Source organism: Chironomus tepperi, unplaced genomic scaffold, assembly GCF_022539635.2.
Source record: "Chironomus tepperi strain 1889 unplaced genomic scaffold, CSIRO-AGI_Ctep_v1 contig_177, whole genome shotgun sequence".
NCBI classification, from domain to species: Eukaryota; Metazoa; Arthropoda; class Insecta; order Diptera; family Chironomidae; genus Chironomus; species Chironomus tepperi.
Window position 1 is genome coordinate 1,432,312 of NW_027226299.1, and position 27,065 is coordinate 1,459,376.

The 27,065-nt window shown below is 30.6% G+C and overlaps 2 protein-coding genes across 7 annotated transcripts; one reads left to right on the plus strand and one right to left on the minus strand.

The window, feature by feature from the left end:
• Nucleotides 1–21,160, minus strand: MRP (Multidrug-Resistance like Protein 1). Of its 6 annotated transcripts, none has more exons than XM_070639132.1 (13): nucleotides 20,975–21,160; nucleotides 18,789–18,885; nucleotides 18,424–18,717; nucleotides 17,043–18,356; nucleotides 15,899–16,045; nucleotides 15,120–15,204; nucleotides 13,879–15,042; nucleotides 13,413–13,442; nucleotides 3,909–4,129; nucleotides 2,533–2,631; nucleotides 2,198–2,316; nucleotides 888–1,773; nucleotides 1–815 (listed from the first exon to the last, which is right to left on the minus strand). In XM_070639132.1, the coding sequence occupies exons 2-13, from the start codon at nucleotides 18,816–18,818 to the stop codon at nucleotides 621–623; spliced, it is 4,584 nt and encodes a 1,527-aa protein (XP_070495233.1). In that variant the 5' UTR covers nucleotides 18,819–18,885; nucleotides 20,975–21,160; the 3' UTR covers nucleotides 1–620. The 6 variants fall into 6 exon arrangements, with proteins under 6 accessions (XP_070495233.1, XP_070495231.1, XP_070495229.1 ...); XM_070639130.1 differs by lacking the exon at nucleotides 3,909–4,129 and adding an exon at nucleotides 6,434–6,654; XM_070639128.1 differs by lacking the exon at nucleotides 3,909–4,129 and adding an exon at nucleotides 8,781–9,001.
• Pih1D1 (PIH1 domain containing 1) lies at nucleotides 19,273–27,031 on the plus strand. The gene is made up of 5 exons (XM_070639138.1): nucleotides 19,273–19,434; nucleotides 19,498–19,588; nucleotides 25,483–25,980; nucleotides 26,390–26,721; nucleotides 26,783–27,031. The coding sequence occupies exons 1-5, from the start codon at nucleotides 19,381–19,383 to the stop codon at nucleotides 26,807–26,809; spliced, it is 1,002 nt and encodes a 333-aa protein (XP_070495239.1). The 5' UTR covers nucleotides 19,273–19,380; the 3' UTR covers nucleotides 26,810–27,031.
• Nucleotides 27,032–27,065: the final 34 nt, after the last annotated feature.

Sequence of the window (27,065 nt, forward strand, 5' to 3'; positions counted from 1 at the left end):
TTTATAGTATTGCCATTCTCAATACCAGTGTAACATATTGTAAGACACAGATGGTTAATTTTTATTCTAATTACTATGTAAATCTGTGCTGTAAGTGATTAAATGAAATAAGAGAAATAAAAGGTTCGGATGAGGGTACTGTTTTAAATAACATTTTGCACCGATATTTTTGTAACATTTAAAGAGAAAAAAGATTCTTTATCCTTATACAGGGCTGGGATTTTATACTAGATGATTCAATAAATTGATAATTTTGAAAAAAAAATTGCGATATTCTACGATGAAGTCTAAAAAAGACTATAATATCAAAAATGATATTATAGCTTGCAAAATTTCTTAAATCCAGTATAAAATCAGATCCAACCCTCTTTTCTAACTAATCATTACACTTACATTTGTAATTTCTTAACATTTATAACAAAAAAAATAGTAAAAAAATACAAAAATAGGTCATTAGAAATAAGTATCGTCCGCGTTGTAAATCACGAGCGTTAAGCACAAAAGTTTTGTTTTGTTATGTTAATATTCATCCATGAAATTTGTTGTAGTTACTATAATAATTCAATTATAGTTGAAAATTATTGACGAATCTTACATGATAATTAGAATCACTAAATTCATTAATTAACAAGATTTGCATCCTTTGCCATACTATAGAATGCAGAGCTCTTGTTTTGTAGTAATTCGTTAGGTGGGGCATATTCAACAATTTGTCCTTTATCAAGTACTATAACCTTATCGGAGTCAAGGATTGTATTAAGACGATGAGCAATCACGAGGACTGTACATCCAACAAACTCTGTTCTGATTGTTTTCTATATTTAATTAAAAATAATAAAGAAAAGGAATTAAGTAACAAGGAAAATGACAAACAATATTAAACTTACTTGAATTAGATCATCTGTTTCAAGATCAACAGCAGCTGTGGCTTCGTCAAGCACAAGCACCTTTGTCTTACGTAACAATGCACGAGCAAGACAAACTAATTGACGTTGACCAACTGAAAGATTCTCGCCACCCTCAGTGATTTCATGATTGATGCCTGCAGCAAGTCCCTTTACGAAATGTTTCAAATGTGCATGCTCCAGTGAACGCCAAACCTCATCATCATTATATCTATCGAATGGATCTAAATTCATACGAAGTGTGCCAGAGAAAAGGACAGGATCTTGTGGAATGATTGTGAGACGTGATCTCAATGAATGAAGTCCTAATTTTGATATTTCATGTCCATCAATGATAATTTTGCCTCCAGCTGATTCGATAATTCGGAATAATGATAATGTTAATGATGATTTGCCGGCACCGGTACGTCCAACAATACCAACTTTCTCTCCTCCTTGAACATCGAAATTTATTCCACGTAACACTAAATCAAGGCCTTCGCGATAACGAACTTGGAAATCTTGGAATTGAATCTTTCCTTCTTCTGGCCAATTGGCAGGTAAAACAGCATTATTTTCCCATGCAGCCTCTTGTTGTGTTTCACCATATTCCTTAATACGTTCAACAGCAACAATATTTGTTTCAACATCACTTGACATACGCACGAGCCAATTTAATGTCTGTGTCACTGATAAGGCATATGAAACAGATAATCCAACAAGACCGGGTGACAGAGAATCTTTTCCCATGACGGCAAACATGGCGGCAAATAGAATAATTAAATTTCCAACCATCTCCAAACGAATAGCGAGCCAACGATTTGCAATAATTGATGGGAAATAGCACACTTGATTGAAATCAACTTTACCTTCTGATTCTTCGATGAATCTGAATAACAAGATGAAAAGGAGGGAATATTTTAGATGAGTATAAAAGTCATTCAAAATGGGGAGCATTTTCAAATGTAAAGTGCCAATGAAAAAACAATGTTGAGGTATGAAGCCAAAAGGAGGTTATTATGTAGATTAAAACTGACTAAGCACACGACCGGACACGAATGAGGATGTGAATTCGATTTTATTTCATTATAATCGATCCAGTCTATTGTGGCAATCATAAAACCACAAAACAATAGACAAAGCTCGAAACAATATCACCAACTTTCATGTCCAAAGAAAACAATAATAAAGTTTTGCACGTCGCTCGAACGAGGAAAAAAGCAGACGCAAAAACATGAAAAAAATCATCAATTACGATTTGGAATGAAAATGAAAAAAGTTTCTTTGAGTATTTTTGTTGATATGCTTCTTACCTTGGCTGCACGCTGTAAGCTCTTATCGTCGATGTTCCTGTAATGCTTTCTCCGAAATGTGAGTAAATTGGTGAGCGTGACACTGATTCAAGTCTTTTTAGTTGACGTGATGTAGCAACCTGATTATGAAAAAATTATTTTAATGTTCAATTCTTGGAGAAGTTCGTGTCAGATTTATGGGGTAGATTTTTATGCTAATGGATTGGTAAATTGTTATGAGATTTATTTGCTTTGGATAAACGCAAATTGATTAGCAAAAAAATGTAAAAATCTGACGAAAACTTCCACAAGAAGTAATCAACACTATAGAAATAGGAAACATGAAGACTACTTACGTAGAATCGTTGTACAAAATAGTAAAGAATTGCAATTGGCACAATTACGACAAGGAAAATTGGCGTTGAGATCGAGATGACAGCTATAGTTGCCATTACCTAGTTTTACATCAATGTTTTTTTATTCGTCAAGTGGTGGAGAAAAAATAGAGAAAAAAAAGTTTATATAAAAAGAATGGAAAAAAGTTATTCAATGCTAAATTTGCGTCATTGATGAGGTAAAGTACTTCCATCAATGTTTACTATTATACTCATTCTTTGTACTAGAAACTAAGCTCTTTCTAATTGCCTTTAATATTTCTTTACTTCAATTTTATTTTATAGTTTTTCATTCCTGTATTTTTCTTCTGTCAATAAATTGACTTTTCATTCTCAGTCAAGGTTGCATGAGCGTTTATTCATCAGCGATGCAGCAAATGATAGAAAAAAGTATGATTTAAAAAAAGCTGCTTTGAATCAACGTCCATTTATAGCCTTTAATTTATCAACTTGCTATCCATCAATTTCTACATCGCATTGATCAATTACGCTCTGCAACTGTCATGCACCACATTTCAATCATACAGAATACGCATGCAAAAGCATCACAATATTTATTAATACATCACAAAAATTATTATTATTATCGTGCAACAATGAAAATCAACACTAAACGTGCGTACAAAAAACATATCATGAGGATAATAATCAAATATATTATGTACATAAAATCATATGAATAGACTGCATTCATAGATCTATTCAGATTATTGAATGAAATTAGTAAGAATAAAATTTTTGTGTCACAAAATATTTTCATACGAGTCGAATATGGTTGTGAAATATTGACATATGCAGAATCAATGAATGTGATGGAAAGGATTATTGATTATGATGTTCATTTTGTACAAAATTGTTATTCGCAAATGTGGCATATACCACAAGATTTATGAGTCAATTGAAAAACAATGAAATGAATTCAAAGAGGATTGAGGAAAAATTCGTACGGATTAAATTTAAGCTTTCTCGGAAGGTTGAAATGAAAATTGCTTTAAATAACATGATTATACATGAGAGAGATATCATTGAATTTTTTGTAAAGAAGAACGATTGACTTGGTGATTCTATTGTAAAATATTCAAGCGGTATTTGTCTAGAAATTTAGGAATTTGATAAAAATTGTTAAAATATCCAAACGTGCTTATCAAATAATTTTTTTCCCCATCCTCTCACATTAAGTCATAATTCTACGGCAACATATTCGTGTTAGTCATCTACATATGATAATGATAAATTCTTATTGACAGCTGGAATTTTTCGCATACATTTTATAGGTTTAGGGAGGTTTAGGCAAGGCATATTTCTAATAAATGTAGAAATAGAAATGAAAAAATTACCGAAAATAAGCAATAGACAACTGAATACATGACCATTGGTAGATCAATATCCAACGTCATTACATCTTTACTGAATCTCGATAGTATACGTCCAACTGGTGTGCGATCAAAAAATTCCGCTGGACATCGTAAAATTCTTTTCAACATACGGTCATGTAATTTTATTGCAGCTTTAATACACCACAATTTTGGTGACACATCAACGAACATCGACATAATTGCTGTTTGAGGAAATAATGACAATTTGGATTGTTAATTCCGTACGATAATTGAGGGAATTACAATGAATTGTTTTAATAACGAAAGACATTAATATGAGTAAATAATAAAAAATGTATAAAGCTTTACACGATGATTGTGCTGATTTTGTTTGGAAAACACTTAGAAATATCTGTGCAGGAACACTTTTCCACTTAGTAAATTGAATCATTTTCTGAATTGAAATATAATCCGATAGTGACCCCTCCACCATTAACATAATGAACCCTCTTGGATTTACCTGAATTGCAAAGTAAGCGCATGAATCTAACTGTCGTGGAAGAGGTTGATCCAAAACATTAATGTCTTTGGAACAACGTGATAAAATTCTTCCCGATGGATTTACATAGAAAAATGTCATCGGAAGACGAAGGATCGTTTGTAAGAAATTTCGATGAAGAATAATGGCTGCACGGAGGCCTCCCATCTTAGGAAGTAAATCAGCTATCGTGTATGATATGACTATAATGGAATGAGTGTCTTGAAATATTATAATCATGTTTTGAATGTAAAATGTGTTGAAAATGTTATGTAATTCATATCCTTATTGGATACCAAAAATTTATTGAATATATAATATGGGAAGACGAAGGAGTTTAAAAGGATGAAAGCGGAAGATATTAAGATTAATTAATATTCTTATTCTCAAGAGAAATATTGACTTGATTGTATGATTATAATTAATCTCTATACTAATATAAATGGAATTTGATATACATGAATGGATATAATTAAAACTAACGATAATAAAGGCAATGATGAATTTTTATGATAATTTAAGTGTATTCAAAAAATTATTCTATGATGTAATACAATAGCTCTATTCGAGAGAAAACTCTTTCGTGCAAGATAAAAAGATTATGTGAATGAAAAGAATCCGCATTGAAATATGAATAAGATTTGATGAAGAAGTGTCTGCTCAATGTCATTTATAAAACTTTTTTTCATATTCAGATGTCTCATACAATTTATCTAGATTATTTCTTTATAACTTAATATTAAGATAGAAAAGGATGCTAACAAACTTTAACTTATGGGTAGAGATACAAAAATTCTTTCTTTTTCAATTTTCCTAATGTTTAACATTTAATGCTTATGGACATATGAAAAGTTATGAGTTTCAAGGTCAACGTTTAGCAAATTGACAGTTATAAGGAGAATTTTATATAAGTAGGAAGAATTGCAACATTGTAGTCTGTTATCATTATTTCCCGTTGTTTGCAGAAGAAACCAACTAAAGAAGAACTTATTGGAAAAATTATGACACAAACTTTGATCTTGTGCTTGAAAAAGGAAACTATAGGTTCTTAAAAACTGTAATAAAAAGAAAAGCTTCCTTTTAGTTATCAAAGTTACGAGTTTCATGAACAGCAGGAAGAACTTTGTTATTGTGGTTTTCAATGCTAGAAAAACAATAACTAGAAGACTCTTCCAGCCCTTTTCTGGTTATGGAATCTTTGTCAGTTAATAATGCATAATTATTTTATAGACAGCTTAAAATTGTAATTAAAAAGCATAAAGAGTTACTGAACACAATAGCATAACAGTTTCCTAGTAATGATAAATAAAGCTTAATTAATAAGAATAAAATCTCAAAAGATCTTATTATTAGATATACCGCATTATTATTATGTTAATACATAAGCTAATTCATAACAAATTTACACCGGTAATAAAAATACTAAAAGCTGGTAGAAATCCTTGAGAAACTTTCTTTTCCATTCAATTTTCCCTTCCATTATCCTCATGATACGTATTGAAATAGAGAAGAAAAAAAATGTCACGTAAAATCTCTACGGATGTAATTGTTACGATAAATTCGTAGAAAAATTAAGAAAGAAACTTCTTCTTACTGCAAGAGCTTAATAGCATATTTTCTTTCTATGATATGAAAGTTGATGCAAAACTTATTCAATAAAATTCACTCAATGTACCATATTGCCATTTACACTTGTTTGACTCACTTGGAATGGTAAACATACACTCATAATATGAGACTTAAACATCCAATCATACAAAGCTATTGATTTTTTTCTTATATTGTTAAACAAGGTGAAGCATCTGAGTTTCTTTGAAGAGATTTCATCAGGATGGAGATTAATATGCAACATTTCTGATGAAATTCCTTCAAAGCTCAGAAAAGAATTAGTAGTATTTTGCAAAAAGCTCTTGAAGCAACCTTAAGTACCAATTGTAAAAAAATATCGTGCGTGCTTAGATGATAATGTGTACTCTGGCATTTTTAATGCCTTTTGAGTGTTAGTTACCTCGAAGAGACAATAAATGCCATCGGAAATAAGTTCAGGTAATGTGACATCTAATATATCGATGTCTTTGCTAAATCTTGATAAAAGGCGTCCAATTGGAGTTATGTCAAAAAATGACAACGGTGCTCTTGAAATAGCCCATAGCATAACACCGTGCAAAAATGTAGCTGCCTTCAATGTTCCTAACCGTGGTGCAAGGTCACAAAAAATTGACGATAATGCTGAAGAAAATTTTTGATTTTCAATATTAATGAAGAAAAATGGCAAAAAAAATGTGTTATTTGAGAATTTGTGAGATTGATGGATCGTATAAAAAGCCTTGTTAAGGTAGGAAAGAGTACTCCATTCATACGTCCATCATTATTAGTTTGACGTTTGAGATTTGTGTTATTTATGTCAGGTATGGTATGTACGGTGTAGTATATTGCTTCTCATCTTAAAAATTGTAAGGATAATAAAAATGATTGGAAGATTTGTCAAAAATATCTAACAAGTCTTAAGTTTAATTTCATGAACATGTTCTGTTGATGCGAATGAACAAGTTTTAATAAAATTTCTCCTTTTGTGGTTTAATGAAAATGAATGATATATTTCTGTTGCGTATCAAAATTTTCCTTGCAGAGATTTTCAAAAACAAGAAACTTTCATGTTAGTATTCGACATGTTGTGCAGCATATAACTAGTAATAGTTTAGAATATACAAGAAAAAAAATTGTTCGTAATTCGAAATGGGAATGTTATATAATTTTAAAACTGAATTTTGTTTAGCAAGTCACACAAAAAGTACAAAAAAAAAACTAGAAAAGCTTGTTCCAAATTGAATTTACATGAAGATTCATAAAAAATATTAAAAGCTCAGAACACTTTCTATGTAATATCTAAAAAATAGCTATAAATCTACTGACGTACTCGAAAAAATGTGTTCACCAAAGGTCGAAAATTATTAATTATTCTTTCATCCAAAATATTGATATCGTGTGAAAATCTTGCTAAAATACGTCCTTTTGGTGTTATGTCAAAAAATCCCATTGGATTTCTCAATATATTTGATAATGTCAATTTGTGTAGGAGAACCGATGCTTTCAAGCCAGCAACCCAGAATAAATAATTTGAGGAATATAAAGCAATAACTAAATGGTAAGAGAAAAGAAGAAATTATATTGTCGTTTATGGATGGCAAATGGAGCAATAAATTGATTATTAGATTTTTCATGTCATTATGTCATGCGGTATTGAGTAAATGAATTCTGTGAATTATGTAATAAAGATGACGCCAATTGTAATTACAACTCTGGAATTTTGTTTTAATAATAGGAAAGACTCATTATTATGTGGCGACAATTTTCAGGAGAAAATAATTAAAACAAACTGTTGAACTATTTAAAAAGCATTCAAAATGTTTATGAACAGAACTAAAATGTTTGTGAAGCACAAACAGTATTGTCCTTTCTGTTTAACCGCTAAACAGTTCACTTCCCGTATTATCAACAGGTTAATCATTGCTAACCATAAATACGAGTTAATGAGCCATGTTTAAGCGAGCTTGACCATTATTTCCAGCTAATGCAATAATTTTTCCTGCACAGTCTGCACGAAGAGTTTATTAAATGATTCACTGTTATTACAGTTAAACGCATTAGACTGATAGCATTTAGTATGCATAGCTGCTTGTGGATTTTAAGTCTTTTTAAATAAAATTTATTCTGAAACGATTTGAATGTGAACGTCTCGAGAGAACCAGCTTTAATGAATAGTTAAAATTTTACATAATAAAATTAAATTTAAAATTTTTCAAATTCCCTTAACAATTCCAGAGTTATCATAAATTCACATGCAGATTCCCTTAATAATCAAATTTACAACAATAGAATTATTTTTTTAATTTCATTTCATAATTTGAGTGAAAGAATTGTTATGATGTAGCTATATTGTGTATTATAATATTGGTTCGTATTCATATTGTCAATATAATATAATAAATATGATGATGAGTATGATTCAATCCAGATTGAAATAAGAGATGCGCAAATAATAATAAAATCTTTTCAAATAAACATGTTCTCAATAATGGCATAAAATGTAGCAAAAGAATTTCTTTCGTAATATACATGTGTAGTTTCAATGCATGCACTCAAGATTCTCTCATTCAACAACAACCATCAAAATACTCTTGTAAACATACTTTACATATATTATTCATTCAATTCCTCTTATAATTTAATATCTTTCATGTCATTTGACATTCAAACTTACAATAGTTCAATGGATCTTATAATCAACCTTCACCTTCAGGACTTTAAAAAACAATTGTTCCGTCACCAAACATAAAATAATTTTTAAAATTTACCGAAAACAGGCATGAACAAAAAGCTCTCAAAGTTGCTGGAATATCAGAGTCTGTGGCTTCAATGTCTTTCGAAAAACGATTCACTACACGGCCAATTGGTGTCTGATCGAAAAATTCCATTGGTGCTTTGAGAATTCTTTTTAACAAACTATTGTGAATAAAGCGTGCTGCACGTAATGTTCCAATATACAATGTCAATGTTGCACAAAATGTTGCCAAAACTGTGAAATTATATACACACATTTTTACATACATGAATTTTTAAACAACTAAAAAAATTACAATTGCAATAATATTTAATTTGTGAACATTTACAAGCATGAATTGTTTCACATTTAATTTAACACCACTACTTAATTTTTAATGAATCCCTTTTTCGAATCAATTTATGTATCGAATAAAATTTTCGTTATGTGCTTGTACGTAAGCGTGCATTTATACTCTATATTATGCAATCACAAAATGTTTGGTTTGTTCAACATATGATGAATTGATTATTTGGTTTTTGTGGAATAATATAATGAATAATTAAGCCGATTAAATCATTTTAAACAATACTTCATTGAAATATGGTCGACTGAGAACATTATGTGGGATTTTGAGTGATTTAATTGAATTTGTTTGTTAAAAGGATTGCTTGTTTTTACAAACAAATTGAAATTTAGTTGACTTAATTGATAAAATGTGTGAAATGCTGAACATTTTGTATTCATGATAAAGAAATTTGTTATTCTAACGACTCCGCTGAATGGTTGACTAGATGATTTAAATAACTACAGGAACAACCAATAACATCAGGATGTCAATAGCTGTCCTTTTAGCCAGACTGGAGTCAGCCAGTTGTCCATTCAGTTACATAAGAAAATAATGATTTCAATAATTTACTCACCAGCATTTTCAGCTCTAAAAATATTCATTAAATCACACAGTTGTCACATTATTCCCAGAAAACCAATTTTAATATATAACAGTTTTGTGCTTAAAATGACAATAACGGTCGAAAAAATTCATTACTTATGAATAAGAAGAATCTTGAAATATAAAATATTGCCGAAACAAACTGTCACAAGCTTTTCAAAGCTTAAAAAAAGTACAACGTTGTTGTTCCCAAACGTATAATAAATACATTCCTTTCAACACATAGCTAGACATTTTGCGAATAAAGTCTCACGATGTGTTCACATGACACATTTACACAAATATCTATCTATTTTTGTGCGTGTGTTTGGAAAAGAAGATTTATTAATGTTTAAAAATGATAAAGAGGATAAAAGTGAAGGCAAAGATTAAAATAAATAGCGATAAAAAAATTAATTAAAAATATGATCCCAATAGGATATTTAGTTATGCCATAAAACAAATCCACAAGCACATTGTCACATTGTTATTAAATGATATAATTTCGTATATAAACCAGTCACCAAAAACATTCATAGCCAACCCAACCACCATAAAATACAGATCAACATTACTAAAAATTAAATTTAGATAAATAATTTGAAATTTATGTACAGAAAAACAGAAAGAGCTCAGTAAAATGAATGCAAGATTTTCGTCTTCGGAGACTACATGTATGCAAAGATTGACATGAGGAAAAAGATACAATATGAATGAGCATATCCGAATTCGAATTTTTTCTTTGCATGTCGACAAGTTCTTTTGTGTGATGAAAAAAAAAGGAATTTCTGTGCTTAAATTCAATTTACATTACTTTAAATTGAGTTTTCAAAATATCTACTTTGCAAAAATCCATGACGAAAAGTCTTGAATTAAATTTAATCACAGAAATGAAATTGTTTTGATGAGAAAAATAAGTTAATCAATTCTAGAATTGGATTGTTTTGAATTGTGCTGTATTTAAATTGTTTTTTCTGAGATTTTAAGTCCTACAGTTACCAAATATTTGAATTCATTCAAGGTATTTTATAGCGAAGGTTCTTATTTTGTCATTAGATACCCAATTTGTAACTTACGCCAACATTAAGGACATACCTTGTGGCGTTGAAAAAAGTACTCAATATTGAAGGACATAGTAACGACCAAGAAGTAAGAGTAGATGGAATATTTCATTCCAAATTAGGTAAATGGACAATCCATTGACAGACAGAATTGTATGAATTAACTTAAAAATAAACAAAATAACAGATTCACTAGAAGAATTTACTCAAAAATCTCCTAGAAGTTCCCTCGAACTATTATACAGCATTACCAAAATATTTCCAAAACCGAATTGACTTATTTATTCTCATCCCCTAGTGTGAAGCAAAACCAATTATAACTTGACATCAAGCAGTTAATCCTTGATATTAAGTTATGATAATTTTACATCCCACTAGACCATTAAACCCGAGCAGTGCCGAATCACCAAAAAAAGGATAGACTTCAGTTGAGTCGGCACTACCCATGATTAAATTGTATTAATGAATATTCGAAATTAATGAGACTCACAGTAAAGTTCATAGCAATCAGCATTCTAGTGACATGTGGTAGTACATTATCACATGTATCAACGTCCTTACTGAACCTGTTGAGAATCCGCCCTAACGGTGTTGTATCAAAGAAAACCAATGGCAAACGCATAACATTGTGAATGAGAGCGGTATGCATTGCGTTTGCAGCAGCAATTGTTCCCAGTGAGAATATAATGGCCATAATAAATTGCGATACAACTGCATTATGACAATATTTTTTATCAATACACGATGATGACAAATTCGATTAAAAAGTCAGCATGAATAAAAATGAAATGAGAACATAAAATACAATTTTTTTTTGTTGTTTGTTGAATATTATTGAAAATGTGGTAATTGATAATAATTGTAATAAAATTATATGAATTCATAGAACTCTCGTTGAGAAAAATTCAATAAACTCTTGATTAAAAATATTATTAAATGTGCAATGATGGTGTTGGAAATCGATAGATGCGCATTGCAATTAGAGGCATCCATAAGGAATTTTGATATTTTTCTGACTAGCTTCTTTTGAAAATTATACAAAGTATAAAATATTAGAAATTTTTTCTCAATCCCTTTGAGGATCCTGATTATCGCAGCTTTATCGTAAGCAAAAGAAAAGGTTTGTAAAACTTTTTGAGTCACATCATAAACAAAACAGGTTAAAAGCTTTTATTAGAAAGCTTAATTTCGAAGTAGAAGATCATCAAAATTTCCCAGGATACCTCTTGTCTATTTCGATTATTCTATGTATATGAAAGTGTTTTTACCCTTTTCACCGCAAATTTATAGCAACACAATTTAAAATGAGAGCAAAATTCTCTGTTTTTTTTTCTCATCAAGATACATTTAAAAGCTCCCTGTCGTGCGTGTTTATCGATGAATTTTTTATGAAATATATTTTCTTAATCTATGTAGTATGCTTATTCTTGTGTATCGTTATCGTAAACTTAATCAATTGATGTCACATGCCAACATAAGCCAATGGTTGTTGTAAAGAATATAAAAACATTTGAAGATGAGTCACAAAATAGCAGAAATTATCGTTTGGATCAAACATTCAACATAAAAAAACCTTTAAAGTTAAAGTTAAAATTTACCGCGAAAAATTGCAACATCCAAGATTTAATATTTTGAGGTAGTAAAATATCAACAGTATCTATCTCTTTGCTAAATCTATTAAGGATTCTTCCAATCGGCGTTTGATCAAACATTTCCATTGGCCATCTCATAACATTTGTCAGAAGCATTTGGTGCATTTGTCTTGATGCATATATGCATCCGAGTGCAAAAATAATTGAACTTGCAAAGGACGCCATAACTATAAAAATACATTAATTATTTATTTTTTTTCCTTATTTTTTCTAAATGAAGCTTTAATGCGAGTGCTTAATGACTAAGTACTTGAAATAATTTTGGTTTTATATGTTTTTGTGCATGTAAAGTGTAGTTAGTGTTAGGAAATTAAACTTAAATAATATAGTTATAAGTAATTATTTTACTACATCTCATGCCTTTTAATGAGAGACATGAAATATTCAAAAAGGGAAATAGAAAATTAAATAAATAAAAACAGAAATGAGGTGAGTTTGTGACTTCAATTCTAAGAAGGAACTTGATAAAAAAAAAAATAATTTCGAAAAACAAAGCCAAATGAAAATTTGATAGAAATATTGACTGTAGAAGTTACATGATGTAATGATGTGAATGAATAAGCTACTAATAGAGGAAAACTTTTTTAAGAATGAAGGAAAATTAGTGAAGGTCGTTAGATTTCCAAACTCTCTCGATTCTTTATCTCAATATTTCCAATGGAAATACTCAATTTTTTTAACGCTTCCACGCGGCTTTTTCTTATCAATTTTGAGAGAAACTTTATGTGTTTTGTGAGAGACTGACGAGATCTCTAAACATTTTGTCATGTGTTTTATGTTGATTTTGAATTTTTTGTGTTTGTGAAATTTTCTTGAATGAATTTCGCTGTAAATCATTGTCAAGTTTATAGAGAATATTACCATGAATTCTCTCATAATCATTAACAGTGATCTTAAAAAGGAATTCCATCAAGAAATGTGATTTTTCAAAATTTATGAATTTTCTGTAAAAGTTCTTTGGGATTATAAAGGATAAAAACATTTGTATTGCACTTGTATGTACGAAGGGAACAAAGACTCACCTTGTCCGAGACCGAATGAAGCATATACACCTATTTTAGATAAATTAAAAATAAATTGAAGAGCATTAATAAAGGATAGATATGAATGTACTCAAATAAATTTGCAGATTGGCAATATGAAAATGTCATCCAAAAAATGTTTGCCTTTTCACAGATCAAGCAACAACCGGTTGTAGTCTAGACCTTTAACAAATAATATTAATACCGAAGGAGTAGTCAGAATGCAATAAAGTAATCATAATAAATGTAAAAGGATTTAGTTGACCTGAATTCAATGTCTAGACATAATTTGATTCTATTACACTCAAAAAAATTAAAGTAAATGGAATTGGCCTCATAACATGACATATGGATGTAATCCATTAAATTTGTTATCTTTGACATTATTTTTTCTTGTAATAAAGTAATTTGTGGATACATTTATAGATAACGAGTTTTAAAATGTTGAATATGTCATTAAACTCACCTAGATACATATTTCTCTTTCCAAGATCCTCTGTTGTTGTATTGTCACTTGACCATTTTGACAACCAAATGTTTGATCCGATGGCGAATCCTTGGAATATCATGTTAAGGAAAACTGTTGCACCAGCAAGTGTCCATCCAATACTCTTCAAGTAATGCTTATAAACTTCCCATTTTACGCTACCTGTCTCTGACTTTTCAGTTTCGATTAATTTGTTTTGTGCTGTTCCGTTTTGCTTCACAGCTTCAGTTCCTTTAGCGGGAGATTCGGATGTGCGACGTTGTCTCAATTCTGATTCACTATTTGTTGATGCTTGACGTGAGATTTTGCCACTGCTTCCACTTGATGTACTGTCTGATCTTGATCTCTGAGTGCTGATGGCTCTTTCAAATTTAGCTTTAAGTTCTTCATTTGTGATTGTTTCTTCAAGTTGTGCCTTAATTTCATTAATATCCTCAACTTCTTCATTAACTTCTTGTAAATGTTGAATTAAGAATTCAGCAAATGCACCCTTCTTTTCAAGCAATTCCTTATATGTTCCGTGTTCTGATACTTCACCGTCTTTAAGAACAAAAATGCCATCACATTCTGGCAAGTAAGTGATTCCGTGTGTGACAAGAACGCGAGTTTTCTTTGACAATATTCCCTTTGGACCAATAACTTCTTCGAAAATATGTTTACCGACATGAGAATCAACAGCTGAGAGTGGATCGTCAAAGAAATAAATATCAGCATCATTATAAACAGCACGAGCGAGTGAAACTCTCTGTTTCTGTCCACCTGACAAGTTGATACCCTTTTCACCAATTTCAGTTTGATCGCCACCGGGCAAAATTTCAAGATCAGGATTCAATGCACATGCACGAATAATTTGGTCATAACGTTTTCTGTCCATTGGCTTGCCGAACAAAATGTTGTCTTGTAATGTAGCATTTTGAATCCATGATTGTTGTGGAACATATGCAATTCTACCGACTGTATTCACACGTCCAGAAATTTTGTCCATTTCACCAAGGAAAGCAGAAATTAATGACGATTTTCCAGAACCAACTTGTCCAACAATAGCTACACATTTCTTGCTTTCAATTTGAAGATTAATGTTTTTCAAAACACTGTTCTCTTCGCCCCATGAGAATGTTCCGTTCTCAATTACCAATGGATTCTCTGCGAATTAAAAAATTATTATTATAAATATAGAACTGAATATGAAATTCACGAATTTCTTTTAATTTAATTCATACTTTCTGATTCGTTATGTTCGACATTGTTTGGATCCAACTCTTCGCCATTCATAAACTTATTTATACGCTTCACAGATACGCTCGTCTAAATGTAAATAAATTCATTAGCATGAATGTATAAAATTAGATTGATAATCAAAATAAAGAACAATGAACAAGTTTTATGCTTTGCAAAAAAAATTGAATTTTACACAAAATCGTGATACAGTGATGTAGATTCTGGTATGATGATAGATGTTGTAAAAAGATTGGTTCTCTTGTTTTTTAAAATTGGATTTTTAAATTTAACAAACAATGGGATATAAAATTTATATAAATTTGATGGTACATGACCAACTTTTTCCTCCATATCCCACAAGTTCCTACTAATAGCAGAACTAAAAGTTTTCCATTTAACAGCCTCGACCAAACCCGAACAGCACAGCGTGTTTGATATTAATGTATTTTAATGATATAATGCAAAATTGCATTAACAGCATTGCATTGTGTCACTCGGGAAAGTGTAAGTCTCTAGTGCCACAACAAAGTATGTGCTTTCATCATTTAATCCATAATCCAATCTCTTACATAAGAGAATAATAATTTCATAATTCCAAATAAATATTAATGAAATTCAACTCATTTAAATCAGAATATCGTGTTTGTCTACAATCTGTACCATTTTCCTTCCTCCTCAACAAAAACTTGTTCATTATTATTCATGACGAAGATTAAGTAATGATAACATGAAATGTGCTAACAACTAAGAGAATGATGTACTTGATGTTTAAATTACTTACTTGAACCATATTTGAGATGAGCATAGGTAACATACTTAAGGGAAAACGTAGGATATTAAATAGAGCCAGTGAAGTGAAAGCCGTTTTAGCGTCCAAAACATTATTATCATCAACCAATACGTAAGTGGCAAAAGAACATAATGCCACCTATTTTATAGATTTTTTTTTGTATGTGTCAACATTAGATTGGAATGATTTAATTGAGTTATGAAATGATTTATTGTTTGATAATAGTGTAAAAAGGAAGAAAAGAAAGAAAGATATGACAGATATGATAATTAATCTACTGCAAAATAAAAAATAATACGGTTAGAACTAATACTTGTAAGATGATCTCATACTGCAACTTCATTAATGTCAATAAAACTGTGAATGTGTACCTTTATCACACCATGTAATTATTAAGATTTGAGTCCAAATCTCCGTTTACGAGAAAGTATGACAATGACTATATTTCAGTCTATTATATGAGAACTGATGAGAACCCTTACAAATATTGATAAGTAAATGTGATTGCGGTTAAATTTGATTGTAAAACGTAAAAACTCGTTCCTTAATCTAAAGAAAATTAAGCACAGTGCCAATACACCATTATAATTGTTACTACACCATTGAGAAATGTTTTGTACTAAAAATAAGCATATTCATTAAAATAATGAATTACCTCAACGATGTATACAATGAGCAATGGTAAGAGTGCTAGCGGCATTCGAATAAGGTCGAACAACGTTAGACACACAAATGCTATTGTCGGCGTCAAAATATTCTCTTCTGACGACATAACGAATGTTGCGAAAGTTACTAAAGAAACCTTCAATATGGCATTTTTTATGTTTATATAAAAATCAAATCATTATCAGGAATTAAAAAAATTTGCTATAAGGACTAAATATTTAATCGCAATCTGCTGTCACTTCTGCTGTATGAGGTTTTTAGCGCACTTTTGAAGGAGAATATGAGATGCTGAGAAGGTTTCTGACATATTTGGGTTGGAAGTTGATCAATGTCTCTCTATCAGTCATACAAAGTATTACTGTGATTAATTGAAATATCGATACCATCCTTAACATCTCATAGACTAAAAAATTGCACCAAATTGGCCTCAACAACTTAAAATTTCAATATTTTTTCATCCTCAACTCACCATAAATGGAGCACATGACCAGATGAAACTTGTTCCAGCGTTAAGATATGCAGCTTGCTTCAATACATGAACTTCCTTGTTACGAATTTTCAATACTTGATCCTCAAAACTTGGCTCCCAGGCGTATAACTTTAAAACTTTGATTCCATTCAAAATTTCGTTCATTAATTTGACACGTTCATCCTTATTCTTCATTTGTTTGATTTGCAAGTTCTTGGCTTTGTTGGCAATAACTCCATTGACTGGAATCAAAACAATCATAACAGCTAAACCGGCAAGAACACTTGGTCCAAGAATTTGCCAAAGGAAATAAATGGCAAGTGAGATTTGAAGTGGAGCTGACCAAATCATATTGAGGTATGTTACTAAGTCCATGAAACGTTGAGCATCAACAGCCATCAAGTTGACAATTTCTCCTACTGTTGATTCTTTACGAGCTGAGTTTGAGAGGATCAATGCTTTTCTGAATATAGCAGAAATTAAAGCTGTACGAATACGAAGACCGACCAAAAACATTCGGTGGAAATATTGAGCTAAGAAAAGTGTTTGAGTTGATGCAATACCAAATAAGAGTCCAGCATATAAATATCCCTTCCATGTCTCTTCATCATTGCTGACAAAGTTAATCAAAAGTTTCAAGATTTGAGGTGATGCGAATGTTAACAAGTCATTGAACAGTTTCAAGCAACTTCCAAACAAGAAAGTAGCACCGAATGCTTTGATAAGAGCTGGCAGAATTGATGATGGCTTTTTGGCTTTAACATTTGAGAAATTAATTCCTTCTGATGATTTTTTGAATGAGGCAGCTGTAGTTGCTGGGGCAGGTGATATTTGAGAGTTTTTGACAACAGATTGATTCCAGTATTTGAGAAAACGTGGTGCTACTTCTGCTGAAGTATCTTCTGGATTCATATTCCATAAGTCATCATTTTCTAGTGGACGTCTAAATCCTCTCCAAATGAAGGAATCAAACCAGTGGAACAAGAGCTTTGATGGAAATCCAGCACTTAATTCAGGGCAAGGCTTTTCACCCATTTCGTATTTCATTTGTTCTGGTCGAGCATCAGCGAAGCAATTAAGGACAAGGATTAAGAAACTTGTAACAAAAAACACGATAAAACTGACAAAATTAAAGTGTTCATCCTCAAAAGTCTTTTCATAGTCATCATTTTCGTCTGATTCTCCAGAAAGTCTAATTTCTGTCCTTAGTCGTGGTATGCTTAGAATTACCATAAAGAGCCAAAACAAAAATATCAATCCAGATGATCGCATTCCATACAGTCTATTGAAATGTACAAGAACACCAGCCAGAATCTGAAATAGTGATGGATTTATAATATCCGCCCACGATAAATTTAGGTCAAATATTCAATGAACTTACGAATGTTGCAATTTTTATTGCTGGTGTATAAAAATGAACAGGATATGCCTGGCCATCATAAGAAATGGCGTAAACGAGGTCGATAATTGTGAGAATTGTAACTGCGGCAGTGAGAATGAGTTTTGAAAGATTCAGGAAATTTGTTGGGATATTCCGATCTTTGCTATTTCTCATATAGAATATTTCTAATGCTGCAAATACCCAGAGAAATGCACACGGCGTCCAAACCAGCGCTGTTTGCTCGAAGCATCTTGTGAAATCTGGATTTTCAGTATCCCAAGTTACTGTACGATTCTAAAAATATTTCAAATTTAGAAGATTCATAAAAATATGCCGAAATTTACAGTTATTTTTGACATTCTTACCCAAAACTCAGATCCACAAAAGTCATCCATGAGTGATGATTTAAATAAATTCCTTATCTAACGAAAATTCCTACTGTATGCTATATTTTTAATTAATCTATAGTAAGAAAGAATAAAAATTTACTATTTCGGATTTAATGTTCAACTCTCCGAAGAATAAGTAGAAAGGTCACTGAATACACTTGTTTCCTTTGGCGCTTCTTCTTATTTTATAAATATTTTAAATATTTTTCTCAATTTTCATGTCAAAGATCACTTTTCGATTTTTTTCTCGAAATTGTATACAAAATTTAACGAATTATTTAAATTTAAACATTATCCAATGTCATTTAGTTGGTTTTTCGTGGATTTTATTTCGCAGCCAAACAAAGTGAAGACACAAACAAGTTAGTTTTGTTAAAATAGGCTAATAAGACCGGTTAGTTTTGCAAAAATACGCTAAGTTGTCTCAGACAGTCACAAAATCACATGTTGCTCAAATTATTTTTGGAGAGTTTATTTTGTAGAAAAGCAAAAAGAAGAGAATTAATTTTTTTAGCCGGTTTTTAAGCTTATTTAGTGAGTGATTTTACAATAAAAGAGACGTAAAAACATGTTGGATCAACCGGAAACATCAATTTTGGAGCAGAATCTGCGTTTTGTCAAGGTAAATGATATTTAACAAATTTACACATTTTTTGCTTTATGTTTTTCTTTTTTTAAATTACAGAATGAGATTGACGATCAGCTAACAGAATTATTTAATGAACAAAAACAGCAGAAATCACGAGCACCATTCAAAATGGTCCGTCCTTATCCAGGTATGTTTAATCATTCAGTTATAACTTAATAAACAAAATTCAGTTACTATAACAACAAATGAAAACATGATAAAGAAAGTGAAAATCATGACTCAGAACATAAATCAAACATCCGGAATAATCCAGTACAAAGAGATTCTTAAGGCAAAGGTCATCAAATTATGCCTCGCACAGGCTGAGTGATAATTTTCTCGACATATGTCTGATTGAAAAATCAAATTTGATAGATTTATTTCAAGGCTGTTTTAATTGATCGCATTATCAATTGACATTCTTTAATTAAGTTCAGTGCATCATCTACATAAACTATTGAAAATTAAAATGGAATTTTTTCAAGTGTGTGAATGGAATTCTTATGGAAATGAGGTGATTTTTTGAAGCAATTGAGTCTGTGACCAAATTTTGAAGCTTATAAGAATTTTATGCTTGTCATGCAAGTTGTATTAACTTGATTTGGTCTTACTTGACTCAAATTACGCACGTTTTACGTACGTATTTTAATGCTACGTTTTACGTACGTATTTTTGAACGTTTAAGTTTGCGTACAATTTGGAAAAATGTCACTTCATTATTCATTATTTCTCACGAACAAAGACCGTCTCATTCCATTTAATTACTGCAGTATGTGATCACTTAGAATTCTTTAAATAAATGATTCAGCATATTTTATTTATTTATTTGCGATATCTTCTAGCATTTTATTCTCAACTCTTATCACGACATGTGGGCACTTATAATCACTAACATTCCACACAGAGTCTTTTTGTTCTGTTCGATTTCGAAAGACACAAAAGTGTCAATCATTTAATAGTCACTCAAATAATTTACAAATTAAGGAACTGTGTGTCATATTCAATATTTGCTGAACTGAAACACTGATTACAATGAACTTTTGTTATTCCTTCTTTGTTGATCGCCGATATTACAAACTATCAATTAATTAAATATTTAATTTAATGACAGTTCCTGAATTCATATTTATCATTATCAGATTAATATGGACGTTGATAAATTTTACTCATTTATAGTCAAAAAATTTTTTTGTATTATTTTCCTTAAATCCATATGACATTTCGATTTCTGTTTTTTGCATTGGACACAAGAAAAGAAAGAAAAAAACAAATTTCACTGATTTCACTTTTCTGCACACTCATTCATCCGTTTATCTTTTTTTTCGGCTACACGAGATAATCTTGTGTTCTTTGAGAGACATTTTTTTACATAACGACGGTTCTCAAATTTTTTCTTTACGTGTGGAATGCACGTAACCGATGAATTGGTGATCTTTGAACGAAATTTTCAAAAAAGAACCTGTTTTATGATAGAATTTAGCACCAAAGACCATATCTACATATTTTTGAATATTACTTCATAATGAAGACTTACATGAACACACTGATTAATGCTTGTAGTGCCTCACGCACTAAAAAAAATATTTTTTCACCCAAGTGACTCGAAATATAGTCAAATCAATTATAGTTCAATTAAGTCTCAAGAAAAAAATAACACAAAAAAATTGAGAATGTAAAAAAATTAATCCACGAAGAGTTTCCTAACCGAACTGTTCACAGCGAACTCCAAAGCGAAACTGAGCGTAATGATCAGTTTCTCATGAATACATTTGTTTTCATACGTCATGATGAGTAAGGCTTTATATGTATTGGTTATCACTTCTTGAGATTCTTTCATTGTTGATTTGTTCGAGACCATGTGCCTTGTGTGATATTCTGTCTATGCATGTGTTAGTCAAGAGAGAACTCAACATTTCTGCATTTATAAATGAGACTTTTTGTTATGATTATTTTCGGGATTCCGCGATAATGAAATTTTGTGTCGGTGGCTTATCTAAAAATTATTTTATTTTTACGTAGATAATTATGAAACCTGATGCTGATAATTATGATTGAATTTCTAGAAATCTCGATCACATTTGCAAGTCATGCTCTTGAAGCTCAAATTTACATTCTCATTATGATGTCATCGATTCATGGAATTAATCATCAATTTCTTCTTCTCAATGCATTAACACATTGTTGCTGAGTCTCTCTTTGTCAGAAGATTGCCTTTGGCAACGTTGCGAATTTTTCTGCTGTGATTTACAATTTATTAATTAAAATCAGTTTCCGATATTTTTTGCGTTTGTACAGTCATTTGTTATGCAATTTTAATCTCATATCCACTGATTTCGAATATATTGTTGAATGTGTTCACTATGGTATGCTGTGCTAGCTTGAGTTTGTTGACTTGCGAATGTGGAACTCACGAGTATTGTTTAGTTTCAGTATAGGAAATTCTGTGCTTAATTTATTGTCATTCTGTAAATATTTTAAAGTTTGCTGAAGTGATTCAAGTAGAACTATGATCAATTTATAGAGTAAAAGTGATTTGTTAGGAAGTCCAGGTCTCCATTTCAATTTTCAGGAATTGATATAAAATACCAAAATAAAAAAAAGCTAATGATAACTGACATCAAAATTTTATTCTGCATTATTTTTGGGATTTGAACCCACAATATTTATTGTCGAAGTAATTTCTTCGCTTCAAGAACTTTTGATTAATGAGTTGTTTGGCATTTTATACAAATAATAATGTCAGTGCACTTTATTTAATTACAGTACGTCTAATAAGTTTTTTACTTGATCTTTTCACATCGCTAACGTAGCGATCGTAAAAAATTTACAATGTAGAATCGTACTTCCATACGTTTCTGAATGAAGCTCGTCACATGCGAGTAGATTATTTAAAAATATATATTTTTAATCTTTTATCAATGTTTTGTCTCGTCGACATATGTAGCATATAGTAAATTGAGCTATTTTCATGATTTGTGATTAAATCTTTATTTTTTTTTGTTATTTCCTCCTCAAGGTTTATTGCACTTGATGAATGTATGTTTAAATGATAAAAATGAAACTGTTGATCAAACATGCAGTATGTTTGCATTCTAATTAAACAGTCGCTGTTTATCCAAGTATTTTGTTGTTCTTCCTTATATTGTTTTTGTCACCAAACAAAACAGATTTTGACATTTTATTACGAATTATTGATTTTAAAACTTCAAATTCTCATGCTTTTTTAAATTCATGGCCATGTGAATGCACTGAATTATTTAAGGACATATTTTCTCTTTCTCCACATGTACTCGAATTTTTGGAGTATTGGATGTCGTCATACTTTTTTGGTAGATTTAGAACAATTTAGAAATGTTTCGAATAAAACCTTAAAAGTGGCTTACAAATAATCGATAAATTACAAAATGTTTGTTTAATTTATTGTGGACTGATGATGAAAATGTTCTACATATAACTTCAACTGCTGTTACGTGCTTAGGTGATTTACTGTAAATTATTGTCGGAGAAATATTTGTTATGGCTGATTATGCTTAAAAATAGATTTAGTTCATGATTTGCATAGAATTTCACAATTAGGTGAAATGTTGCGACAGAAATGATCAGAATCTAATCTTTATTGCATTTCCTTCAACCTTCAACTCTGAAGAATCAGTATAAAAACTTATCAAAATCGCATCCTGGAATCGAGTTTCTGATAAATGAAATGACAATAATTGTTGAAGTTCGTCGAATGATTGTCCAAATTCTGCTGTGAAAAATAAAACGATAAGAATGGTACGAAAATAAAAATATCTAAATTTATGCTGAATCATTCTCATGGGACTGAAAATTGCCTAAAATTATGAAATAATCAAAATAACCATGTAGCAGCAAAAAAAATTACATGCATAAAAACTCGCTTGACAACTGGATCTTCATGTTTTACAACTCTAGTGTTTACAGATAAACAGATAAGCATCAGTATCCTATATCTTTTATCTATTCTCATGAATTCTAAGGTCATTAAGTTGAGACTTGGAGAAATAAGATAAGTAAGAATTTGTTTGGAATGTTTCATGTTTCAAAAAAGAGAATTTCTCAATTTATCGAGTGAGTGTGTCTTCTATTTAGGGCTTTATGTCATGACACACAAAATTTCCAATCAGATTGAAATTTGTCTTATCAGAATGAAATGTGCTTGTTAAAAAATATTAGTAAGAAAATATGTTGAGTTGCATTTTTAGAGCGCAATTCACTATAGTCAGCTATTTCATGCAAGGGGTGGGGAATCCCACACATATCAACAGCTGATCACCTTTTTAAAAATGCCGTATGAGGCTTCAATCGTGGCTTACCACAAAGGTGTACCAAGGCACAAAAGCTTGGGAGTTACCACGCCTTGATTTCAAGTCTCATAACATTCTAAAAATAAATTAATTCTATAATTATGAAATCACGCACAAAAAATAATATTTATAAAAATAATTGGTGGATAGCGATTAGCAAGTAAATGCAGCAAGTGTATTAATATAGTTCTGTTCTGATAGTGGTATTTCATTGAATGTCATAGTTCAATCGATCAATTGTTCAATTAATGCTCATTATAATTCTTGAGCATTATTTTCAATAAAAAGAGATACAAAAGGAAACCTGAACTGACCTTAACTCAAGTATGAGATTCTCTCACTGTACAGTACACATATGCTGTAAATGTTTGTATTTAATTTCTATGTCAAATAATTCTTTCTCATTCATATTAATTTTGGATATAATATTACGTAATGTTTTGCTTAACGCTTATTCTTAATGAGAAGTTCTTCAAGATTTCGTTAATAGTATCTTCTTAATAGAAGGTCGTCTTGCCGAACGTAATTTAAAATTTTATAAAAGAATCTTGAATTATTCTTTAATGAAGTACGAGCTTAAGTAGCTTCAAGTAAGATGTACAAAAAGTCCCATTTAGATTTTTTTTAAGAATTCTTATTAGTTAGGTGTCTGCAAAGTTCAATTTGAGACGACACAGAATGCTCACACAAATGATAAATTGATGATTTCGGGGTATTTGAGTTTAGAAGTTCAAGGATTATTTAATAAACTATTTGTGAATTTCTGCCGGTTTTGTAGATTTTTGGTTGTTATGCAGAAGATGTGATATATTTTTTGTTATGCCGGTAAATTTCAAATGACAAATATCAAGGTTGTTTAACATAATATGTAATAAAATTGAATTTTCACCATCATAAATGATGTATGCCTTTTAAGTGGTCTGCGACAGCTGTGTGACTTAATTTGAAGACGGCCTTCGAGTTTGTGGATGTTTTGATAGATTTTTAACTTATAATTTCAATTAAATAGTCAATCCGGATTGTTAAAGCGTGGTAGTTACTCACACGTGTAAGAACGTTCAATTATTATTTTTAAATTGCCTATAATCTTCATTTAAAAACCTAATCGTTAGACTAAGAATCATTCTGTAAATATTTTTGGAACGAAGAGAACTGATATTAGTTTGAGTACGTGAGTTTTTAAGGGACTAGGCCAGACTATGCAACATTTATAAAAATAAAGATTACAATTTTATGTCAACAAATCGATTCACAGATAAACTTACTGTACAAAACTAGAAATCACTGTTATACTGCAAAAACGGAATTCACGTGACGAGAAATCTTTATCTTTTTTCGTACAAATTTAAAATCTGATAAAAATCATTCACATGATTTTAGAGACCGAAAATACTCATTTTGTTATCTATTGCCAAAATAGTCATTCTTATAAGAATGTCTAGCATACATGACATAGTGCATGAAATTCAAATAGATTTTAGTTGGAATTATTTATCACTGTTCAAAGAGCGGATATGTCTGACTTCGACCAATTAATGAGTCTGCCACAGAAAACTGGAAATCTTAAAATTTTTCACCTTGAGATATTTTGGATTATCATCAATCGGGTTCATTATCATCTTTGCCATGCTTTTTTTATTGATAAAGAATCCACTTCAGATCAACAATTAAAGTAAATCGCTTTAATTAACCTTTTGTGCTTTTTATTGTTTTTCAGGCATGTGTATTAAGGCATTCAAGAAGGGTGAAAAGCAGAAATTCTTTATCAATATTTGCCATACGACTGAGATACCAGCACCGAAAGATATCAGCGAAAGTGAACTACACAAACTAATAGAGACTCAAAATGCTACAGATTTTAAAGTACCATTAAGCGTAACGAAACCGCGCATAGGAAAAGACAAAAGTGGCAACAATGCTGAAATTAGTGACGTAGCTGTTAATTCTGATTTTTTCAATAGAAAAATTAAAGGCAGCGATGGATTATTTTATCATTTTCTAATCACATTGATTTTTGAGTCGATTGAACAAAAATATAATATTGAGATAGACACAACGAATTTTGTACAACTTCAAAACCGATTGTGTATGGATACGCTTGTTGAACATCAGATTTATAATCGAGATGTTAAAATGGTTGAAGATTTTCATGAACATGGAGACCCGAATGAAATGCTTGGTGCTGATGACTCAGATAAAATTACTCTTGGAATAGGTAAATTGTCGAGTTTTTGCTTATGCTTAGATTTTTTATGTGCTGTTATTAAATTTAATTTTCATGTTAGTCACTCTTTAAATTGAATTTTCTGTTTTTACACGAATTTTATGTTACGTAAATCTTTTGAATTACGAACAATTTAGACTACGTAAAATTAAAACGTACGTTTTTATAGCAACGTAAAAATAAAACGTACGTTTTTTGAGTTACGTAAAATTTGACGTACGTTTTTAGACGTACAAGTTAAGACTTACGTACAATTTTTTTAAAGCCTTTCTAAATGCAGCAAAACTAGTTGATTTGATCCCAATTCCATTGAAGCATATTTCACACAAATTTATTTAAATTTTTCACAAACATTCATTTTTTTCCTTTCTCTAACCTTTCTAACAACATAAATCAAAAGGCGACGAAAAAAAGTCATCAAAAAAAGTTTTGATCGAAGAACTTTCACCAACCGAATTAAAGAAAATTAAATCAATTAGAAAATCAGTATCCATAGATAATATGGTAGAGCCAGAACATCGTTTGTTCAATGACTACGATAAAGACAATAAAAAGATGTTGATTGCTGAATTCTATATGCCGAACGTAATAGACATTCAGGAGATTTCAATTGATGCAAACGATGATCGTTTAGTGATTGAGTGCCGAAAATATGGTTATATGTTTGATGGATTTTTGCCGCATAAAATTGATGAGAAAAAGACTGTAGCTGAGTATGATAATGAGAGAAATGTAAGGGAATCGATTTTATATAAAGTCAACATCTATGAACTAACATTTACTTTATTTCTAGATCCTCAAAATCACGTTTCGTGTGTAAGACCAACTGTCAAAATTCAAATTCTAAAGCGTCGCTTCACTTGAGATTCAAAATTTGAGAAGTCGTTATTCAATAGCGGATTATTTTGAATTCACAGAATCAAATTTGTTTTAAGGTACGGATTAATTCTAAGAAAACATTTTTTGTTTACTTAAATACATGTAAAAAGCAATAGGTAGATAAAATAGCTAAATAAACAAGAGACACTGAATATGTAAATAAAATTCCGAGTTTTGAACTATTTTGCTCCTAAAAT